At 52.1% G+C, this 23,668-nt stretch overlaps 1 protein-coding gene across 12 annotated transcripts in view; it reads right to left on the bottom strand.

Moving 5' to 3' along the window:
- ANKRD11 (ankyrin repeat domain 11) overlaps positions 1 to 23,668 on the bottom strand; it is a 186,799-nt gene that overhangs the window by 32,424 nt on the left and 130,707 nt on the right. For 8 of the 12 annotated variants that reach the window (XR_005835549.1, XM_040633154.1, XM_040633157.1 and 5 more), the window contains exon 3: positions 1,186 to 1,333. Coding sequence is in view for 8 of the 12 variants with exons in the window: in XM_040633146.1 (XP_040489080.1) it covers positions 1,186 to 1,272 (87 nt within the window). In the remaining 4 variants the exon portion in view is untranslated. The other 4 variants (XM_040633150.1, XM_040633149.1, XM_040633148.1 and 1 more) reach the window with 4 other exon arrangements.

The raw sequence follows: 23,668 nt of genomic DNA, 5'->3' as shown, positions 1-23,668 counted from the left end.
CTGACCATGGATTCTGTCCCAGGAAAATCCACACACAGACCTGGGAACACTGACTACCCACCATGGTCTGGCCATTTCGTGTGAAAGCGTCCCAGAGGGAGAGGGACCACGCTCACCCGGGGGCTCCAGCTCCTCATGGGCACACTAGCACACGCCCATCCCAAGCTGCAGCCAGACCCTCCACAGGGCCCCCAGACCCAAAGGCCACACCCATGCAAGTTCAGACCACGCTCCAACCTCAGCCCACCCACAGCTCCTACCCGTTCCTGCACATGGCACAAGGTGCTGGGGGACAGGGCAAGTGGGACAGAACTTGTGACCACAGATGCCCTCACACCAGAGCCTCCGTGGCCGGGCCGCTGTGATGAGCACCGAAGCACAGCTACACCCGCAACCCGCTCCCCGCCTGACCTCAACCAGAGGAACAGCTCGGCTATGCTCACTCATCTCACACCCCACCCAACCAGGGTGTCAGCAGAGACAGCAGGGGCACTGACACAGAGCTTCCGTTCACACAGGTCACAGTGTGGATGGCCTGCCATGCAGGCGTCGAGGGGGACAGGGACACCTCAAGGGTGAGGACAAGCCAGCACGGGCAGCTTGCCTCCCCCGCACAAGCACAAGTCACTCCTGTTCTTGCTGCAGATGTGCTCACGGCCACAGAGAACACACAGCAGAGCCTGCACCTGCTTCTGTCTGTCTGATTCCAGGTCCACACTCAGCAGCGCCCTCAGGCTGCGGGGCGGGGCGTGCACCCTGGAGCCCAGAGGCCACGGCACATCACTGAGACAATGATTCGGGGTTACAGTGCCTTCTCCGAGTCCCACGGACAATGGGCCACACCGCGAGTACAAGCACACCCCAGCAGTGTTTCTGGTCAGGACAAGGCAAACACGGTCAAACGTCAGATCTGTTCTCACTGAAACCATGACGGACATCTGTGGCCCCCAGAGCAGAAAGGTGGGGCCACACCGACACTAACCTCTGCAGCCTGTACACAAACCTAACTAAAGCTCCACTTTGGTTTCTGAATAATGAGCACATCCTTAAGAAAAAGCAAGTTTTCTTTGAGCCAGACCTTGTCTGGGTCACTGTGGCTGCAGAGGGATGTGACAGGACAGGGACAGCCAGCCAGAGGCCTGCGATGGTGAGCCAGCGAGGTGGGGCGGGCAGCTCGGGCGTTACCTTCTTCCCCGTCTGTTTCTCCACCATGTCGTTGCTGAGGGAAAAGTCTTCGTGCTGTGGTGTTCTAGAACACCCACCCTTGGGCATCGTTCTTCTCTCCTCACCTGATCTTCATTTATACGGCCATCGCTTCGTCATCGACCGTCTGCTTCAAAAGAGAGAACACACAGGGTAAATCAGGACCAGTGCACACAAAGGGCAATCTCAAATTCATGCCCCCGAATGGACTGAATGTCGCCTGCCGCTCTGAGGGGGCTGTGCTCCCCGCTGGGACAGGTGCCCAGCAAGGGAGTTCAGGACTCACAGCCCAGCAGTCCACTGCAGGAGGGAGAGCTTAGCCCTCCTCTTCCAGGTCCCCTCTGCCTGCTCCACAGGGGCAGCAAATCACAACCACCACCCTCTAAGCCATGGCCTCGACCCCACTCACCACCTGCACTCCCTGGAAGGCAGCTCCCTTCCCACACTGCCCCCAGACAGAAGGTCAGGATGAGAGCCACACAGACCCAATTCCCCAACTTCTTCCACATGACAAGGACCTGAAAGCAGCCATGGGATGCCGCTGAAGGAGTCTTACAGTCCCCCCAGATGTCCAGGCAGTGCTGGTGCCCCGATCTGTAACCTCTGAGCCAGACCCTGCACTTCCCAGGAAATGCCAGGACACGTACTGTATTAATTCTGTATTTTATGATGTTTTGACATGTTTAAAAATAAAAAAAACAAACCTGCTGTCTGGGGAGGGACTGACCCTCCCAGAGTTAGCCCTTTCTTAGAGACAGCGAACCTTTGCTACACAAAGCCGCCCACCATTTCTTTACCACACACAGGCCAGCCACCAGGCAACCAGAGACCACCCTAGAACCTGCAGCATTATTCCAACTAGCCAGTGCCAAGCTCTCCACCCCGCCCGCCTGCCCTTCCAGCAGAAACCCCAGCAGAGACTGTATCCTTACTCCTATCTTCTGCCTCCTGGCCGCCCTGGTGCCTTCCCTGATGGCCCTGGCTGCGCTCCCGCTGGGACCTGAGAGGAGAATCAACCTCCTTTCAGTCTCTGCCCGTGGCCACGCCGACCCGACCAGACCATGACAACACGGGCCTTCTTAGAACACAGCCTCTTCTACCCCTTCTGGGCCTCCTGTTTGCTCATATAGTCTTCCTAAAAGCCACTGTCTTCCTTTTTATAGTTTTTGTATTTCCCTTTTTTAAAGGTTTTATGTATTTATTTGAGAGAGACAGCATGAGCGATGTGAAGGGCAGAGGGAGAAGCGGGCTTCCCACTGAGCAGGGAGCCCCACGTGAGGCTCAGTCCCAGGACCCTGAGATCATGACCTGAGAGCCGAAGGCAGACGCTTAACCCACTGAGCCACCCAGGAGCCCCTACTTTTAAATTTTCATCCTCAGAATTAGAAAACATTTTATACAAACAAACATTTTATACAAACCATGTCCTCTTCCCTTGGTGACACACCTTCTGTGCTTTGCCATTTTGGATAAGTAGTTTCTGTAACTAACTCACCTGGAATTAACCGGCCTCTACTAGGTAGGAAGTGTGGCTTCTGAAATACAATGTTCAAAGGCACTCGGTAAGTGGAGCTCCACTCCCTGGTTTTCTCCGCTCCCTGTGCGTTGAAAACTAACCTGCCCTTTACCATGCCTTCTGGAGATCCTCTTATTCTTCCACATTAACTGATAAAATTTCATCAAGTATTCTCTTGATACTAAACTGACCTAAGAAGACATCTAAATTTATTTTGGGAAGGGGGGAGGGACAAAGCTGACCAACTTTATTCACTTCCTGACACTTCCTCCCCCAGGCACACAAAGCAGGTGGACAGGGCGTTTCCCTCCACACGCTCCAGTGATGGAGGCCAAAAACAACACTTTCTATCTCCACTTGAAACTATGAATTCAACATTCCTCTCCAATTTTCCAGGACCAAACTAGAACATCTCAGCCTGGCGAAGTGGCCTCTCAGAGCCTGACTCAGAGACAGCTGCTGGAACTCATCGGCTATGTTTCAGCCGAAGTTTGAGAGAGTACCTGACTGCCTGCTGTCACGATGGGCCATTGAGCACAGGCATCATGGGATGTCCAACACTCCTGCTCTTGAACGTGAAACACAAGAGTCCGCGATCGCGTAGGAAACACCTGGACCAGCACACGGCCTCAGCACAGACCCCACGATGTCTGAACCCCCATCTCCCAGCCTACTCCACAGGGCCTACGCCAAGAGACAGGCACGGATGGCCACTTCATTCTTTAAACAGATGATTTCACTATGTGTCCCTGAAACGCGTGTGGCAGGTGGTCTCTCTGTTCGAGGTAGAGTTCTGAGACCCCTGAACTCCAAGGCCTGCCCTCTGTGGGAAGCCGGCACAAGAGCTCCAGAACAGGATGAGGGGACCCAGTGCAGTCCCACACCTGCCTCGGCCTCCGCGCCCAGCTCTCTCTCAAGACAGACACAGAGGGCGCAGGGCACGAGGACGGCTCGAGTCCGTTCTGAGCCCGCTCGCCCAGGAGCTTCCTCTTCACAGCGCCCTGGGCCAGGTCTGAGGTGGACGCCCAGCATCACTGGGAAGGAGCTCTGCCCAGGACTGGACAGAGAGGGTATCTGGAATGCCACCTAAAGGCCTTCCACGACGGCCCTCCAAGGTGCACCCAGTGGCTCTGGGAGTACTTTGCGAACCATGAAGTACCACGACAACGCTGCCTGTCAACGGTTCTCATGGTCGGCCTTCAAATTACACCACCGAGGCCTTGGGTGCAAGTCTTCGGGGGAGGTCCTCTCACCCAGGCTCGGACACACCCTCCTCTGCCACAGGCCGCTGTCCCCGCTACCAGCACGCACCTGCCAATACGTTCTGTTAATGTCCAAAATGAAACTGCTCGTTATTTCACCAGCAAACATGGCTTTATTCTGGAGCAGCAGAGAACAGCAACGCAGGACTGACGAGCCAGCCCCAAACCAGAGGCAATTCCAGAGCAAAGACGAGGCGGCTCTTTTATAGGGGGGTGGGTGCAGGTGGGGCTGCTGTTAACGCAAAGCCTACAGGGGTGAACATGGGAGCTGAAGCGTAGTGGCTTCTCGTTGTCTGGGCTGTTGCTGGGGGAGGAGGCAACCTTCCTTCCTCCTGCTGGGATAGTAACAGTCTCTTCCTGTTGCATTTGTAACTGACGGCTAGTGCGGAGCGTGAGAGCCCCCCGGCTCGCCTCACCCCCCTGCCCCACTGTAAATGGGATTCCCCTTTATTAATTCTCACATTTCATTTTGTGGACAACCAGCTAATTCCATGCGATCTGTCGCAGGGTGCAGGAGGCCCCAGACCTCACCACGATGGCCCAAGGGACATTCTGTGCCAGCCACCAGCCAAGTGTGCCATGTCCCGTGCCCACAGTGGGCCTCACACACTCCTAAAGGCCATTGTCCCCAGGGCACCGCCCCACCCCTCCGCCAAGGACCGGGAACACTGCTAGCTATGGGGTTAGAAGTGTCATCCCAAACGTTTTGCTTTCTTTTCCATAAGACGATTTTTCTTGAGCCCACGTTCACTGTGACAGCTCAGACCACCGAGGCCACCTCATTCCCCTTGGTTACAAACACCACAGTATTCCGAACCGGTCAGGAATGTGAGGACAACCATGATGGCCATGGTCCCCTCAGGGCCTGGGACATCCAGTATTCCACACTCATTTCTCTAGGGGCAGTCAGTGAAACAGCTTCACAAAGGCCTTCAGCTCCAAGGCTCAGATGTGTCAATGATGCCTTCCAGTCGATGTTCTTGGAGAGCTGGGCACACTGGGTCAATCGTCCTGTGCCTTGCGGGACCCGTCTGGCAAGCTGTGGGGCCAAGGGGACTTGAGTCCTCCCGGTTATGTTCTCAGTGACAAACTCGCTGAGAACAAGTCTCAAATGCACCTTTATCTTCTGTCTACCTGGTCTTCCCAAACCCCCCACAGGCTGGCCAGTCTCTAGGGCTCCCCACCATCCCACCCCCCGGCATCCAGTCAGCCTCTCCCTTGGCATGGAGAAATGGCCATGCCAGCAAAGGGAAGGACGCAGATGCAGAGAGAGCCCCAGCAACTCTCAACACCACCCACAACTTCTCCTAAGCCGGGCAGCTACACACGTCAGGAGCCAGGCTCACCACTTCTCCCACAGGTCCTTTCAGAGGGTAGAGGCTGCCAGGATGCCACAGGCCTCCCTGCTCACTGCTGGGCACTCACTGTTCAACCCCAGAAGAGGCTGGGGCACCACCCACCCCTAACAGAGTCATCACAGTGGAGACAATCTTCATGGCTGGGGAACCCTCCCTTCTAACTGGTTACAGGCTACCTCAACCTGGGCTCTGGGGCTCTCTGACCGAACAACCCAAGCTGCAGGCCCCAGAGGCAAGCTGGCTGTCCCTGCTCAGACGCACTGTAACCGTGTGAATCCCCTCACTCCTGCATCAGAAGATGCCCGCTCTGAACACAGGGACGCTCTACTCCATGTCAGAAACAGGCGTGCTCTGGGACACACGCAGACCTGACACTCGGCACCAAAGCAGCAGGACATGGGGAGGTGTCTGCAGGGCAGTGTGAATTTGGATGAAGGGAGCATGGCTGGTCTGAGGCCTGCTCTGGCCGCTAACCAGTCCTTATACAGGTTGGGCTGCTGGATGCAGCCCCTTCCCTGCACCTCCAAACCAAAAGGCAGCTGCTCCAGCTTCGCAAGCTACTAGGAGGCACGGAGACCACACAGGAAAGCACACAAGAGCACCTGGAGTTGGGCGAGTCCTCTGAAAAGAGACCCCAGCCCGTTCCTGAAACCCAGGTTCAACGCCTACACTGGTGGCTCAAGCAATCTGTCAATGATCTGGCAGCCATGTGTCAGAGCCCAGCCTCTCAGCCTGGAAGGGAACCAACAGCTGTCTGCAGCCAGCTCCCTACCCAGGGTCACACATGGGCTGGGAAAGGTCATGCAGCCCTGCACCTGTCTACGTCACAAGTGGCACACAGCCCCACGGAAGCTCCACGTGCTGTGTGACTGGCAGGGTCTCTTTCCTGCTTGCCTCGGGGGCCCTGCACTGTGGGCTTGGACAGAAAGTCCATTCAGAGGGGCTGCAGGACAGTCACGACAAGAGCTCTCCAAACAAGGACAACGAGGAGGTGTGTTCCTCCCAAAGGTGCCTCGGGCAGTGTTCACGCTGAGAGCTGCCACCAGCACCAGCACCAGACCCCACCCACATCTCCACAAGCCCACACAGGGCTTTCTGTAAGCTGACCCCAAATGCCACACTCATACTGTCTTTCCTTCTCAAAACACAGAATCATACTGCAAGTCCCTCCCCATGGGTAGGAGACACGACACGCATGACAGAGGCTCCCTCCAAGACTGAAGCAAGAGGGGAGCAGACACCGTTGCAGGGCCTCCAGTTCAGAAAAACCCAAGGACTCAGCCTTAGCCTTCCTTTTCAAGCGACAAGCTAACAGCAATGAACTATGGGAAGTGGGAAGGCATTTGTTCTGTCTTCCTGTGGATCAGAGCTGAAATCCGAGTGGACAAAGCCCCGTGGGCGTCATGTCCAGAGGACCAGGAGAGCTCAGCCCAGCCAGGCCAGGGCAGAGCAGCTCTCGTGGGGAAGGTGCAGAGGCCCCAGGCCAGTGTACACGGGCGACACACACCAGCAGTCAAGGAACGCCCACCAGCTCCCAGGGCATCTCGTCCAACTTAGCAGCAAGCTCAGGAAGGAGAGAGGAAGCCTGAGAAGATGACCCACGTGAACAAGCTCACACACGGGAGGGAGTTCTGAGAACTCAGAGAACATCAAGAACCCCTCCTTAACCAACTCAAAGACACAGACTGCGAAACAAAAAGAAACCATGACTTAGAAGCAATCCTGGTTTTAGGAGAGTAGAAAAATTCAAGGAGAGAATAAAAGATTCCAAAGTCTAAAAATGAGAGGAAAGGCTAAGAACTGGAGAACCAATACAAAAGCTCCCAGCCCTACAAAGGCAAAAGCACTACCAAGGAAGTAACAGAACACAGCCGAGGACACAACTCTTTCCATAGGAGGAATGTGACCAAGGGCAAACCAGCACCCATGGTGACTTAACTTCACCAACCCCCCAGCCCGCCTAGGACAAGAGGGCGGGACAGCACGCAGGACAGCACCACGGTCCTCGGGGAGAAGTGCCCTGCATTCTCAGAGTGCCAGACGACACTGGAGCCATGGTCCAGAGACTCAAACACCGAATCTAGCCACACTGTCAGCCAGGGCAAGAGCACGGTGAAGACAGCTTCAAGCCCACAGAAAAGCCAAGCTAACCACCGCTTCACCCTTACTGTGAGGAGGACGAGTGGTCACACAGGTCACAGACTACAGCCCAAGGCCAAAACCAGCCCCTCTACCATAGCGCTTAGGTAAAATCTGAGAGCTAAGAATGGATTTCCTATTTTATTTTATTGTTTTTTAACAATTTTATTTTTAAGTAATCTCTACACCCAATGTGGGGCTTTAACTCACAACCCCAAGATAAGAGTTGCACGCTTCACTGATTGAGCCAGCCAGGTGCCCCGGGTTTCATATTTTATACCTTTGCGGAACAAAGAAATTCAACACTAGTATTTGTAACATATGAAAACTGCATGGAATTAGAATCTCCATGTCCGTAAATAAAGTTTTACTAGGCGAAGGCCACGCCCCAAATGCCGTCCTGGCCCACAGTTCCCACCCATTTGCCACCGGCCCCCCACCATGATGCAGTGGTTGTGCTGTGTGCAGTCTCTGAGGGTGCCTGAACCCCTTCTGGGGGCTTGCAAGGCCAACACTGTTTTCTTGACAACCTGCCTTTCACACAGGACTGACTGGTGGGGGTTGCTGCCATGCCCCCTGCGCAGGCGAGACCCTCACACAGCCCCAGTAACACGACCCAGGAGCACCTGCAACTGTCCTTGAGAAAGAAGTAACAATTTTATTTATTTTTTAAGATTTTATTTGTCAGAAAGAGCACACGTGCGAACACACAAGCAGAGGGGGCGGCAGGTAGAGGGACAAGCAGACTCCTCACTGAGCAGGGAGCCAGATGCGGGACTCAATCCCAGCACCCTGGGATCATTACCTGAGCCAAAAGCAGCCACCCAGGCATCCCAAGAAGCAACAATTTTAAATCTTACTAAATTGCAAACCTTGGGGCCCCGTCCTTCTGTACTCTTGACAAGACTCAAGGGTGCGTGGCAGGCACTGCTAGCCCCCAAGAGAGCCTCCAGGCATGGCCAGCTGACCCCACTACATTTTCACAGGACATGGGTTTCACCTGAAAGACTCTCAGACAAACCGTTGTTATTATTATTAAGAGCTGGGTATCTGGCAGTTATCTTCTCAAAAATCAACGAACTGGAGCTATCGCTTCCAGGAAAATTAGTAGTAGCTGTGGTTAATAATAAACTTTTGAGCTTCCAAGTGCAACCCGAGCTCAGGAAAACTTGTATCCATGTCCACTAGCTCAACAGCACCCCAGCACCTGAAGACATTCTAACAAGACCGGTAGTAACTTTAAGAGGTAGGTAGGTATGTATGTAGGTATGTATGCATGCATGTCCGTTGTAAAGGAGGCTCCAACATGGGGCTCAAGCTCACAACCCTGAGATCAAGAGTCTGACGCTTAACTGAATGAGGCTCCCAGGAGCCTCAAAAAAGGTTATTTTTAAAATAAACATGTTAACTTTAGGAAGATCTGCGTAACTCAATGAATCAACATTTTCCAAATGACCAATATAGGGAACCCGCCAGGGAAGACCACTAATGGACAGAACGCAGCCACGCATCTGCAGCGCCGACGCCGACCAGCAGGGTTTCCAGACCCTCTAGGAAGGTGCCCAGATTTGTCTCTTTCCACACCACATGCCTCTGAGAGGCTGGATTATGTTTACACTTTAAAAATATATATATAGCAGAATGCCATAGATGAAGTGCAGACAGAGGGAGCGGTATCCAGCTATCCGTTATTTAAGGCAGACGTTAGAGAGATTTGTACATAGAGAAAACAATGCCCCTCTTTTCACTAAATTCAATTCCTTTTGTAAAATACTTTCTTTTCAGTAAAAATTTATATGTACTACTTTACTATTTTTTTCAAGTATTATTTTTTTAAGTAATCTTTACACCCAATGACGGGGTTCGAACTCGCAACCCCAAGACCAAGAGTCACATCCTGCTCCGACTGAGCCAGTCAGGCGCCCCTGTACTACTTTATTATTTTAAGTGACTTCAGTATTTAAACATTTTCTCAGTTATACTTTTAAAGACAATATGGTAATATAATAATTTGAGAGCTGTAGCCCACATAACAAAAACTGTGTTGTTACCAATCCTTAAGTGTTGTAAGAGAGCCGGCCCAACACGGCTGAGAACGTCTGCAGAAGCACAAGGGCAGAGGTTGCAGAGAAAAGACCTGCTCTCAGGAAATAAACCCAAACCAGCACAGACTGACATGAAGCCATAAAACAACTACTGAGCAGGCCAAACTGTCCTGAGAAAAGAGTGGAGAAGATTTCTAAACAAAGAAAGACAGAACTCATGCAAATAAACTTAAAACTGAAAGGAAAGAATCTCAGATTACATAATTACATATTAATAAAATTAAATACAGTCAAAGTCAAACACAGCTGAAGAAACAGTGTCAAAGCAGCATCATGTGGCGACCAATAGAGCAGGACCGGAAACAAGCTCACACCCACAGTGGGCACTGACTTAGGACCGCAGAGGTGCCAGAGGGCAGAATAGGGGTGAGAGACAGCTCTGTCCGCCAGTGGTAAGGGGACAACTGGACATCTGTATGGAGAAATGTGACAATTTCCAACTTACACAGAAATCCGTTCTGGATGGATAATCTCAACGTAAAAGGCACAGCCACGAAGCTACTAGACCACAGTAGAGAAAAACACCATCGCACCTACAGCAACATAAAGATCTTTTAACCAGAAACATTAACCATAAACGTAAGGTCTGAAAATTCTGACACTTTAACAGTTAACGAGTTTTGTCTATTTTTTTTAGGCTTTTTTTTTTTAAGATTTTATTTACTTGAGAAGAGAGAGAGACAGGCAGATAGTGAGAGCACAAGCAGGGAGGAGAGGGAGAAGCAGCACCCCCCCCCCCTCCGCCAAGCAGGGAGCCTGACATGAGCTCGACCCCAGGACCCTGGGATCACTACCTGAGTCAAACGCAGATGCATCACTGACTGAGCCACCCAGGCGCCCCAAGTTTTCTCTATTAAAGGTCACCTTCCCACAGAGCAAAAGAGGATATTTTCTATGCATACAACTGACAAAAAGCTTTTATCCAGAATAAAGAGCTCCTACAAGTCATTAAGAAAAAGACAAAATACCCAAAACAAAAACGAACACGAGACTTAAGGCACATCACAAAGGAGGAAATTTAAAAGGCCAGTAAGTGGATGAAAAACTTACCAACTGCTTTAGCAACAGAAACTGTAAACAAAAATCAAAGTAAGGCCTCAAGTATCAACGAAGACGCAGAGCAAAGGGAACGGACCCATTCTGACGGAAGCGCAAACCACACAAGTGCGGGAAGACTGGGCACACGTGCCAGAGAAACGCAGGCACACACACACGCCACGGCCTGCACAAGAAAGTGCACCACCGCCACGTGTGCACGACGCCCCACTGGCATGGAGCACGACACAGCAGGGACAACACACGCACTACCTCCACAACGCTGAGAAAAACGACACTGTGTCCCCCACAGTGGACTCCAGGGCTCGAGGATGCCTGCCTAGGAATCAAGACTATTTAGAAGTGAGGGTGTGTTTGCCAAGGGAGTCTGGAGAACGGGGGCTGGAGGCTGGCCTGAGCAGGTCACACAGCTAAGCTTTCTGAGGTAAGTGAACTGTACAGGGGCATCCGGGTCGCTCCGTTGGTGAAGCACCTGCCTTCGGCTCAGGTCATGATCTCCGGGTTCCGGGACCGAGTCCCACCACGGCTCCCTGCTCAGCGGGCAGCCTGCCTCTCCCTCTGTCCCTCCCCCCACTCACGCTTGCACTCGCTCGCTCACTTCTCAAATAAATTAATTAAAATCTTTTTAAAAAGTGAATTGTATATTGTGAACAGTGGGTGTCATGCTACATTTCACAATAAATAAATAATAAATAAATAAAAGTTTAAGAAGCTGGGTATGTTTAAAACATAACATGAACAATACTCCGGCAGGAGTTTAGAAACAGAAGGTTGGTCACCTGACCTCATTCCAGACTGGCCTCCCTTCCCGTGGCCCGGCCCCCAGGAAGGGGCAGTGTAATTACATGGACATTATAGGGCAGCATTTCAAAGCTTCCCTAACCTATGCACAAAGCACAGCACAAGACACTAATTACAGAACAGAATGGAAAACGAAACCTTCAGACATTCAAGGTAAACACACAGCTAGCTCCAAGGTAGGAGGTGAAGACAGACTGAAAAAACAGTAGGAAAAACACCGTCTTCCACAGAAGGAGCTAAGATACAGACTAAATGTGATGAGAGGAGAGCAAGGTGGGCTCAACAACCGCGTGACAAAGTAGAACAGCAGACTGGAGGAGGAATAAGCTGAACACACCCTCTAAAGCTGCTCTGCATGGACATAAACTGAGGGAGGTGACCGATGGGAGAACAAACACAAACAGAGAGGTCAGAAAGAGAATCAGGCACACTCACGCATTTCTGCTGGGAACGCACAAGAGGGCGGCCCTGGAGGACGGGACTGGGCGCACCCTGCAGAGTCAAGCATGCGTCGCCCTGCAAGCTAGCCGCCCCATGGCTGGAGCTGTCCTGAGATGCAGGGGCAAGGACAGGAAAGGGCAGTACCACCCAGAGACACAAGGCCCACGTGCCAGGTGGCTGCTTGGAGCACGTGGTATATCCCACACCACGGAGCTGGACAACATGGGGGAACTTACTACATTGCAGTGACCTCCACAGTACCGTCAGGTGTGTTTGTGGTAATGGATACAGAATACACAGGCTGGTTCAACCTTGAAACTCCCCCACAGTAACAGGCTGAAGAAGAAGAAAATCACAAACCCTAACAACTGATACAGAAAAGGTATTTGACAAAATTCAGTACTCCTGATAAAAACTCACAGCACAGCAGGAGCACAGGGGCATATCCTCAATATGACAGCAAGCTTCCACAAGACCCCACAGCTAACATCATTCCTCACTGTGGAAAACTGAACGCTTTCGCCCAGGATCAGGAACGAGGCAAGGCTGTCCCCTCCCACCACTGCTTCTGGACGTCATACTGAAGTACTAGCCTGCACAGTAAGGCAAGAAAAAGAAATAATAAGCATATAAATTGAAAAGGAAGAAATAAAACATTCTGTTTGGTGATAACATGATTGTCTATCTAGAAAATTGCAAGGAATCTCCAAAAACTCCTAGAAACAATGAGTTCAAGCACGGGCACAGAACCACCAGAACAATACGCAAAGTCCACTACACACGTGACGCTTGAGCAACACGGGACGAACCGCTTAAGTCCATTTACACGCAGACTTCTTGGATAACTACAGCACCATCCTGTAAATGTATTTTCTCTTCCTTTTGATTTTCTTAATAACATTTTCTTTCCTCCAGCTTACTTTATAGTAAGAATATATAATATATGAAGTGCGCCTGGGTGGCTCAGTCGGTTAATCGTCTGCCTTCAGCTCAGGTCACAATCCTGGGGTCCTGGGATCTGGCGATGTGTGGGGCTCCCTGGGGCTCCCTGCTCAGCAGGGAGTGTGCTTCTCCCTCTGACCCTCCCCTTGCTTGTGCTCCCTCTACCTCCCTCCCTTTCTCTCTCAAATAAAATCTTCAAACAATATATAATATGTGTAACATTCAATCTGTGTGTTAATCGAATGTTTATGCTATCGGTAAGGCTTCTGCTCAACAGTGAGCTAATGAGCAGAGTTCTGAAGGGCTCAGAGTTACACACACATTTTCAAATGTGTGGGGGTTGGCGCCCCTCACCCCCACATTGTTCAAGGGCCAAATGTATTTCTACAAACTAGCAATGAGTGTGTGGAAACACACCACCACCTACAACAGCCCTAAATAAAAAATGAAATGCTAAGGTATAAATCTAAAAAAGAAAAACTATAAAAATCTGTAAAAATTTTTAGGGGAAGGTAAATAACAGGAGAAAATCTTTAAGACCTAGGGTGAGGCAAAAAGTTTTCATTGTTATGTCCTTAAGATGTTATTTTTAAGCAATCTCTACACCCAGCGTGGGGCTCGAACCCAGCACCCCAAGATCAGGAGTCTTAGCTCCACTGACTGAGCCGGCCAGGCACCCCCGGGGCAAAAGTTTTTAGACAGGACCCCAAAAGTGCCCGCCATATAAGGACCATGATACAGTGCACCTCCACAAGATTACGGCCTTTGCTCTGTGAAAGACCCAGTTCCCAGGTGAAAAATTAGCCGCAGACCTGCGGATCCGCAGTCAGACGAAGGGCTCATTTATTAATAATCCACAATCAAAACAGCAGCAGACACCCAACAACCCACTTAGAAGATGGACACAGGACGGGAGGGCTGCACCGCGGCTCCAGAGTGGCGTCAGGCGCAGACAGAGATCTGGACACAGGACGGGAGGGCTACACCGCGGCTCCAGAGTGGCGTCAGGCGCAGACAGAGATCTGGACACAGGACGGGAGGGCTACACCGCGGCTCCAGAGTGGCGTCAGGCGCAGACAGAGATCACCTAGCAGGGCATTTCCAGAACACACGTTGCTGAGAAAGTGAAGTAACACACACCATCTCATGAAGGAAGTTGTTCTGTAAACATGTCTCTGGGGCGTGTGCAGAGGGCGTGTGTGCAGGGCAGAGACACAGACTGCTTTTCTCACGAAAGGAAGCTGTCCGGATATTTCAGAAACACGGAGGGCTACACCGCGAGGACGGGAGGGCTACACCGCGGCTCCAGAGTGGCGTCAGGCGCAGACAGAGATCTGGACACAGGACGGGAGGGCTACACCGCGGCTCCAGAGTGGCGTCAGGCGCAGACAGAGATCTGGACACAGGACGGGAGGGCTACACCGCGGCTCCAGAGTGGCGTCAGGCGCAGACAGAGATCTGGACACAGGACGGGAGGGCTACACCGCGGCTCTAGAGTGGCGTCAGGCGCAGACAGAGATCACCTAGCAGGGCATTTCCAGAACACACGTTGCTGAGAAAGTGAAGTAACACACACCATCTCATGAAGGAAGTTGTTCTGTAAACATGTCTCTGGGGCGTGTGCAGAGGGCGTGTGTGCAGGGCAGAGACACAGACTGCTTTTCTCACGAAAGGAAGCTGTCCGGATATTTCAGAAACACTGGCCGAGCTGGTTAAGAACCCTGGGTTTGTGGGCAGATACATCTAAGTTTCTCCATCTGCAAAATAAGGAACTAAAACCTTCTCCTGTTAAGAGGTCAGGACAACATCTGACGCTGGCCCGGTCCTCACCCAACGCTCCTTCGAGACCCGCCTCCCAGGCTGGAGGCGCCAGGAGGTGCGTCACTAGTGCTGGAACCCCTGAAGTTGGTGAAGCCAGGCTCCCAGGTGCACGCCTCCAACCTCCTCTGACACGACACTCTCCCCTTATCGTTGCTTTACTGCCTCAAAGGTGCAGTCCCACCTCTTCCAAGCACAGGCTGGCAAAGAGCCACAACCACCCAGGCCAGTGCTCAGCAGGCTGTGGGGTCCTCAGAGACGTGGCCAGGGTGGGCTGGCTGGGACCTGGCCTGGGAGTAAGGAGTGGTGGGCAAAGGGTCTGCCCACATTCCACTGCAGGTGGACACACCCCAAGTGACGTGCGTACACAGGCCTCCAAAGCCACAGCACATCCACACGGACTTGTGCAAACCCTGCCAACAGCCCAGATGTCCCCCAACAGAGAACAGATGGACCATGGTGGCCCCAAGATGTGGATGAGGGCCCTAGGCTGCAAGTCGGCACTGGAATTACGGGTTAGGGGACAACGTCTTCACTTGGGTGGTCGCACAGGCGCACATACCATGGGGCCTGTCCTCGGGGACACAGAAAGTGGGCTCCATTTCCCACACCACTGTTGGCATGTGAGGCCTCTGCCGCCCCTCAGCTTCAGATGAGACTGGCTCACCCCCCGAGGCCCTGTGCCCAGCACACAGCGTCCTGGCCCTCAGTTCCCCACCCGCCACGTCACCCCTCTGAGGCAGAACAGCAAGTGATGCCACCATGGCGTGCAGCCCCGCCGGAGAGCCCCTGGCACACAGGCTCGGGGTGAGACAGCCCTCCACGTGGGCCTGAGTCCCCACTTCTCACGTGCTTGTTTTCTCATGTCAGCAAAGGGTGCTCCTGAGTCTCCCCCAGGCCTACACTCCAGAGGCTGGAGGTGGGCTATTGTGTGTGCAATGTACTGTTGTGACAAAGCTGTGGGACAGGCTTCAGTCTGCCCAAGGACACTCTCAGGTACATCTTCTATTAGAATTCCTCAATTAAGAAGGGATGGCTGGGGGCGCCTGGGTGGCTCAGTCGTTGGGCGTCTGCCTTGGGCTCAGGGCGTGATCCCGGAGTCCTGGGATCAAGCCCCACGTCAGGCTCCTTCGCTGGGAGCCTGCTTCTTCCTCTCCCACTCCCCCTGCCTGTGTTGTCTCTCTCTCTGTCAAATAAATAAATAAAATCTTTAAGAAAAAAAAAAAAAAAAAGAAGGGATGGCTGACATCACAGGAAACTCAACAACACACATGCCCTTAAAGACTGGATCACCGGGCCCCTGCATGGAAAATGCTAACACTGCCCACATTCCCTTGTACTTTCCTACAGGTTCAGGTAATAGCCGCTGTTCTCTCCCAGAATATGCTGGAGACATGAGGCACCGTGGTCACAGGAGGTGCCTGCAGAGAAAGGGGAGAGAAGCCACCTGCTGAAGTAGGTCCTTCTGGGGCACGTGGCTGACAGGTCCCTGCGTTTGGGCCACTCAGCTGGCTCTCCGAACTTTCACGGCATGCCCAGGACAATCTGACTGTTGGCCAACAAACCAACAGAGAGAAGACACAGAACTTCACAGAAGTGTAATGTTTTAGATAGAAAGGGACCCTTCCCGTTGGCCGTGGGATGAAGACAGCCTGCACTCACGGGAGTGTCCGAAGGAGGGCATGTGACCGCACACGCACCCACACACAGTCCTGCTGCACTAGTCGCAGAGCACATCCCAGCCAATTTCCACAACAGAGAGGATGTGTGTGTCCTCCCTTGTGCGGCCTCAGCTGGTGTGCACACACAGGCAGCTCTGAGCCAGTGGGCATTCTGGGAAGCCCAGGAGTCCAAGCGTCCCGTCTCACAGCCCTGCACCCCCCACTGATACTCCCACTGTGCCGTCCCATCCACGCCACCACCCCTCATTCCGACACCAGCCCTGTGGCAGGGATGAGCAGGCAGTGGGGGATACACATCCACGGGATACTGCCACATGGTCTGCAGAAAGGGTGCCCCACGCATGGCCTCGCCAAGAGCACATGGGGTGCCGCTTCCCAACCCTTGCCAAAACTACTTTAACAACAAAAAGATGGTGAATGCCAGCCTACTGGGTGCACAGCATCTTGCTGGTGCCCACGGCGACTTGTCCGTGTGCGTCTCCCCCCATCCGACCACTGTGCCCCTTGGTGAATCACGGGCTCTGCACGTACTGGCCGCACCACCCCGTTGCGCCTTTGTTCTCCAACGTCTCAGGGAACAACGTGCTCAGAGCAAGGCTAGCAGGACGGGTGACGGGAGAGTCCTGCCGTCCCACGCTCTGTTACACGGAGGATACACTAAATGTAGCCATCAGAGTGACCTCCTGGCACAGCAGTGTCACCCTGCACTCCACCACGTCCGCCACACGACACACCGTGCAGGCCACACCCCCACGGCACCCCCAAAACAACACACCTTTCCCCTGGAGCCCTTCATGTCCATCTGTCCATGCCAAACACCACAGAAGCTACTCACCCTGTCCACCTGCTGTGACCCTGCATCAGTGCCACACGGCAATGTTCCCCCGAACAAAACCCGAACCAGGGAAGCCGTCTGCTCCGAGTGTCCTGACCAGTGCAGACTTGCTGACACACCAAAGTGTCAGTCTGAAGAGGACGTGTCTGTATCAGAAACACTGTACTCACAATGCACTCTCGTTTCCTAAAACAGAAGACCTTCTGCAGGGGCACCTGGGTGGCGCAGTCGTTAAGCATCTGCCTCCGGCTCAGGGCGTGATCCCGGCATTCTGGGATCGAGCCCCACATCAGGCTCCTCTGCTAGGAGCCTGCTTCTTCCTCTCCCACTCCCCCTGCTTGTGTTCCCTCTCTCGCTGGCTCTCTCTGTCAAATAAATAAATAAATCATCTTAAAAAAAAAAAAAAAAGGCTACCCTCCCCTCGAAAGATCATCTTTGCTTTCCTACATTAGATAACTGACCGAGTTAAACAATAATTTCCCTCCTTTAACTGCAAGGTTTGCCAAGTGGATGCTTGGAGCAGAACAAGCCTAATTAGTAACAACTATATTTTCCAGAAAGAAACCCATAATGAAGCCACCTCCCTTCCCCTGAAAGTCAACTGGTCTCATCAGACGCAGGAATGTAACAACCAGGGGGGCCTGCAGCATCCACTGGGTCCAAGGGTTGAACCTCTGTACTCGCCGAAGGACGTGCCAGGGGAGGCCTCACAACACCAGAAGCGTACAACTTCAACAAAGTGACTCAGTCTGAAGACCTGCCGTCCTTCTGACCACGTCCTCTTGGTTAAAAGCGGATACAACCCAGTCTGCCTTCATGGAAACAGGAGGTTGGGCTGCAGACGCTGTGATGCCTCCAGACTTGCCTGGCGCCACCTCACCAGGATGGGGCTGGACATGAACGCAGCTCCGCACTTAGGGTGCACAGAGACTGGCAAGCTGGGGGGCCACGGAAGCTGCTGCGGAGAAGCCACATCCCTGCTCCCTCCCGTCTGCCAGCACAGCTGGTGGGGTGGTTGAGGCACCCTTCATCTCACATTTCCTGGGGAACGCTGCATGGAGACCTCCGGGCTCTCCTGGCCCTCCCTGGAGCTCTGGCACCATCAGCCTGGACACAGTCAGCACCCCCACCCCAGCCTGACAGAACAGAAACCCCACTCACTCCCTGACTGCCTGCCCCGACCAAGCTCCTCCTCTGTCCAGGACTACCCACCTCTGCAAAACCAAACGAAAAGCTTCAGGGGGTGGGGGTGCTGCCAGGCTGTCTCAGTCGCTAGAGTGTCTGACTCTTGATCTCAGGGTCATGAGTTCAAGCCCCACGTTGGGCACAGAGCCCACTTGAAAAATGAATAAAATATTTAAAGAAAAACAATTTATGGGTGAGACAGCAAAGTGCCCAGAGAAATTGTTTTTTTCTTTATTAAGATGGCATTAGCTGAGAGAATATGTTTAAAATACATTTACTCAAAAGTCCTACTTTCTGTAGAAGGAAGCAAATCAGCTACGTGCACAACAGCCCAACAGCAGACAACACAAACGTGCGTCACCAGGGGAGCGGGAGACAAGCTGACTGTAAGAAGGGGGAGCTGACACACACCCACGCAGATGACCCCCAAAGACCATGTGCCGAGGGAAAGAGCCCAGAGACGAGGGACACACAGACGCTCCATACGCATCACTCTGTTCAGACCAAGGCCTAGAACAGGCAACACCGGGCCACGCTGAGGGGCATGGCTGCAAAGGGGCTCATGGTGCCCACAGGGTGCTGGACCTGATCTGACCCTTACCGGGGTGGGGAGACACAGGTGTACACACTTACACTCGAACGGTACACTTCAAACCTGTGCACCTATTCACGTCCAAATTTACAAGGAGAAAAAAGAAAAATATACATGCACTCAAGAAAGCATCAACAGGGTGTTGAACTGCAGCACCCACCCCAGAAAAACAGAACCTATGAATGTGACCTTATTTGGAAAAAGGGTCTGTGAACGTGTAACTAAATTAAGGATCTCCAGATGTGACTGTACTGGACTGTATGGACAGACCCTAAATCCAAAGACTAGTGTCCCTACAACAGAAGCGAGAAAGGAATTAGGACCCCGCGGTGCCTCATCCAGACGCTGGGCTCCACAGCTGAAGGAGTGTGTGTCGCTGTCTACGCAGCCCTAGGGAACTAACACAACGTCGACGCAAGACAGAGAAACTCATGGACTGTCCTACGACCAACTGCTTGCTCCCTGAAGCCATGAGAAACGGCCTCTCCCCCGTGTCCCGAGGCCCCGGTGGCACGCCATGGCCGACACGCCATGGCCGACGAGGCACGCAGCTTACACCACCGGCCGGCAGAGACTGCACCGAGCTTCCTGTCCAGCTAAGCGGGACCCCTCGGACCACTGGGGTTATCTCAGGACTGGATCATGGGCTGCTTTTCTTAACCATGTCCACCCACTGTGAACGTGACTACTCCATGCCAGGGAACATTCACCACATAAAGTGGGACTTATTTATAACAGACTAAAGAATGTCTCTGTTGAGCCCAAAGCAAGAGGCTGCCGGGCACTTGCTGTCCTTCACCGGAGAAGGCAAGCTGGGAGGGGACCGGGTCTAGACTCATGTGGCAGGGCTCACCCGTGCTGACGCTCACACTCCTGGTCCAGACTGCCCTCCCTGGCAGAGTGGGCCAGCCAAGGAGCTGCGGACAGGGACATGTGTGAACGGCTGTACAAGCACCTAGAGGACAGCCATGACGCTGCCTCTTCGGATGCAAAGCCTGGAAAATTTACAATCTGGCCACTGAAGAAAAAGACCGCCAGCCCCTGGGCGAGGCAAAGGCACCTCCCAAGACACACTGAATCAGGTGACATTCATTACAACCAAACACCAGTTTCCACACAAAAACTCTGAGACCTACTTAAATAGAAAGGTAAAGAGGACAGGCTGATGGGGAAGGACAGGTTACAAAATAGTATGCTCACAGTTTTGGTAAAAATGTAATGTAATATAATATAAAAGACAACTTCTCCATGAGACAAGAACCTAGAAGCTACTAACACTGGCCGTGCGGGTAGTAGGGGTGCATTTTCCAGAAAGTGCTCCCTGTTTGTATTTTCTGCTTCTCTATCCTGCACACGTGTTGTTTCTAGAATCTGACTACAGGAAAAGACAGACTGAATTTCAACGTGCATTAACACCACCTCATTCAGGTAACAGTTTACGTTTTACTCATCATTTCACGTACGTGACCTGGACAAAGCCCCAGGAGTTCTGTCACAGGGCATCCCTTCCACAGGTGGAAAGCAAAAAAACCCACACAGTGGGAAGGGAGAGGAGGTGAGACCACGGCCACGGAGACACATCCTCCAGGGCCACCGGCCAGAGCCCCTGCAGTCCACAAGCATAATAAAAGGGCAAGTTTGGCTTTTAGGTAAAAAACGTGTGATAAAAAAGCCTCAGACACTGGGAATTCCTTCTGGACACACCAAAGGGTACATGATGTGGCCAAGACGGCTTTAAGGCTTACACCCACCAATTAAAAGGAAAAAAAATCCACCACAAACCTTCAAAAAACAAAGTTGCGCCCTGGGTGTGTCGGTCAACGCAGCACACTCAGGTCAAACCACAGCCCAACCCCACGGCACCTACACTGCACCAAGCATGACTTGCATTTATAGAGCGTAGAAGGTAAAAACGTCCTGTCTCGAATGATCTCAGGAATTTAGAGTGCCCCTAAATCTGTTCAAAAGGAGTTGTTATATTTCAGGATTTCCTCATAAGAAATACTTTCAATCCTTATCACTTTACAAGAAAGTAACAAGGGCTACGATTTTCACTGAAATGTCTCAAGCATACAGAAAAGAATGAGAAATAATGCAATAAACACTCATGTATCCACCATCTGCTCATTTTGCCATGTTTGCTCTGGAATTTTTTTAATACAGAACGTATTACATACGCACTTGAAGCCTCTTATGTAACCCGTCACCCTCATCCCTCTTCCTCCCCACAGATTCTGGATTTTGAGGTGAATCTGACTTGGACGCTCACCATTCGCACACACGTCTTCCTACTTACCTTCCACGTAAGCCTCTGAACAGGGTCTGTGGTATGCTTACAGAACACTGCACGGACCCCCAGGGTCATGCTGGGGGCATTTATGTGTGCTTTTGCTACGTGCAGCTCCGCTCTCCTCGCTGTGGCTGTGGTGGGCAGCCTCCTCCCAAAAACACCCTCTCCTGTACGCCAGCGCCTGTTCTGAACACCCTGCACTGAGCGTCTCTCAGTGTACTTCCTCACACACCGAAGAACTCCCTCGAAGGCTTACAGCCAGACATGAAACTGCAAGACACTAACTGAAAATGCTTTTAAAACTCGGATGAAACTACAGAGTCATTCAAACATACCGTCTTTTGCGCTGTAAAACCACCAAGACATTTTGGCTGGGAAAGGGGCAAAGGCACTTTGCGCGGGAGACTCTTGAGGGGCAGGTTCTACCAAGAGTCAGTAACCAACTTTCATTTCAAGAGAAACCTGCCGAGTGCTCACATGAGGCTCCTCCTGGGCGAAGCGTCACAGACAAAGCGTAGGGACAGCAGAATCCAGAGGGTTCCGAGACCTCAGAAGTCGCACGAGCAAAGTGCTGCACGTGCCTGTTCCGAAGGAAGGATCCAGAGCTTCCGCCCAGCTCCGAGAGTCCATGACCCTAAAAGGTCCTGACAGGTGTTTTTCTTTCTCAAAGTGTACAGCACTGTGCAGGTATTAGCAGCCCAACGAAGCACTAGAAGAACACTCTACTTCCCAAATCCAACTTCCCAATGACTGGAAGCTCACCACCGAACACAGGAACATAATCACACTTCGAGTAACTTCAGACTTCTCTAACCCACAAGAAATTACAAATCATAACCCAAGTCATATGACTAATGCTGTTTATATGCAATATTGTACGATTTTTTAAATTTGTGACTTCCACTGAGAAATGTCTAAAGCCAAGTTCACGGTCCTGTTTCAAGGAGAATCAGAGGGGAGACCAACCACAGGCCTGAAGGTCAGCTGCACCGATTAGATCAGAGATTAGAGACAAGACCTGAAAACAAAGTGGTCCTGTTTCTCTCTGTAGTAAATACATCTCAGGACTTCTCTGCGTAGGTCATTAGGTAATCAGTCAGGCAATCAAACTAAAAGGCGCAAGACAACATAAACTGGACAGGGCAGCTTGCAAACTCGCTGAGAACACCAACAACGCCCTGTGTGCACGGACCCCATCAAGCGTCCCCACCTTCCAGAAAAAATGTGTGGGTGAGACTGAGGCTCGTCACCTTAGCAACAGCTCCAAACATATGTGCACCCGACACCAGCTGATTTCTAAAAGCTGTAAATAGAGGACAACCGCATAAAAACTCAAGATTAAGGCAAGGACCATCCACGCCCCTGCCCTCTCTACCCTTCCCCAAGCCTTAAATCCCACTGATAACACTGCGTAACTCCACATATGCAAAGGTGCTTTTAATCCCCAAATATGTGGAACACCGAATAATTATGTGTCCACAGAAGGCAAAGTAAAGCCCTTGGATTAATGATCTTTGTGCCAACCCATATACAGACATGAAGTGTGGCCCAGGACACGGGGCCTGGAGCAGCTGCAGCTCCGGGAGGGATTTCTGGGCCTGGCTGACCCCAGGTCTCCTCCAGGCCCTCCTCCCCACAGGCACCCCCATCCCAAGGTTCTTGTGACAAACCAGGAAGTCACAACAGAACAGGAGAAGGGTGTGGCAGGGCTATAGCCAAGGGAAATCAGCCCAGCAGAGGCTCCTGGTAAAGTGCGAGGATGAGCCTCAGAGCCCACTTCCATGTTGGTTTGGAAAACACAGTCCTTTTTTCATCTTGGGGAAAGCAAACCCAGAATTTCCTGGAGATTTTAAGACCTTGGAATTCAACCATTCCCTCTAGGATAAACCCGCAGTATAAACAGGTGTGCCCTGGACCAGGCCTGCAGATTGCCCTCCAGGAACGACACACAGAGAGTGAGGCAGGGCTGAAGAGAACAGAAAACGGCTTAGTTTCATACCAGCTCCGTTCAGGTCATAAACACCCAACCCACCTCCTTCCATCTTCCTCCAGCTGGTGATGTGGTGAAGAATAATGTGCCTTCTCCTTACTCCCTTTCTACTGTATTTTTAAAGCATTAAACAGAAACTAGCAAATAAGTCCCCACACAAGGGCTGACGTTTTTCAGAGAGAAAACAAACTAGGTGTTTCAGGCTGTAAAGACCCCCTGTGAGCTGCTGCACAGAGCGCTGCTGGGTACAGCCGTCACCGAAACCACCGAGATCACCGAAACCACCCAAACTGAACACTCGATCGTCCAAGGAGACACACAACCGCATGTTGAAACCAAGATGTTAAAATGTTCGGAAGAACTGTTTCTACAGAATAATCCAACGTTTGTTGATTCAGAACTGAAAACAACTGTCTTTCTGCAGAGATTTACCACCAAACGGCAAAGGGGTGA

The sequence above is a fragment of the Ursus maritimus genome, unplaced genomic scaffold (genome assembly GCF_017311325.1).
Source record: "Ursus maritimus isolate PB19 unplaced genomic scaffold, ASM1731132v1 scaffold_19, whole genome shotgun sequence".
Taxonomy (NCBI): domain Eukaryota; kingdom Metazoa; phylum Chordata; class Mammalia; order Carnivora; family Ursidae; genus Ursus; species Ursus maritimus.
Note: the sequence above shows the minus strand (reverse complement) of the source record. Positions and strands in the feature narration are given on the sequence as shown.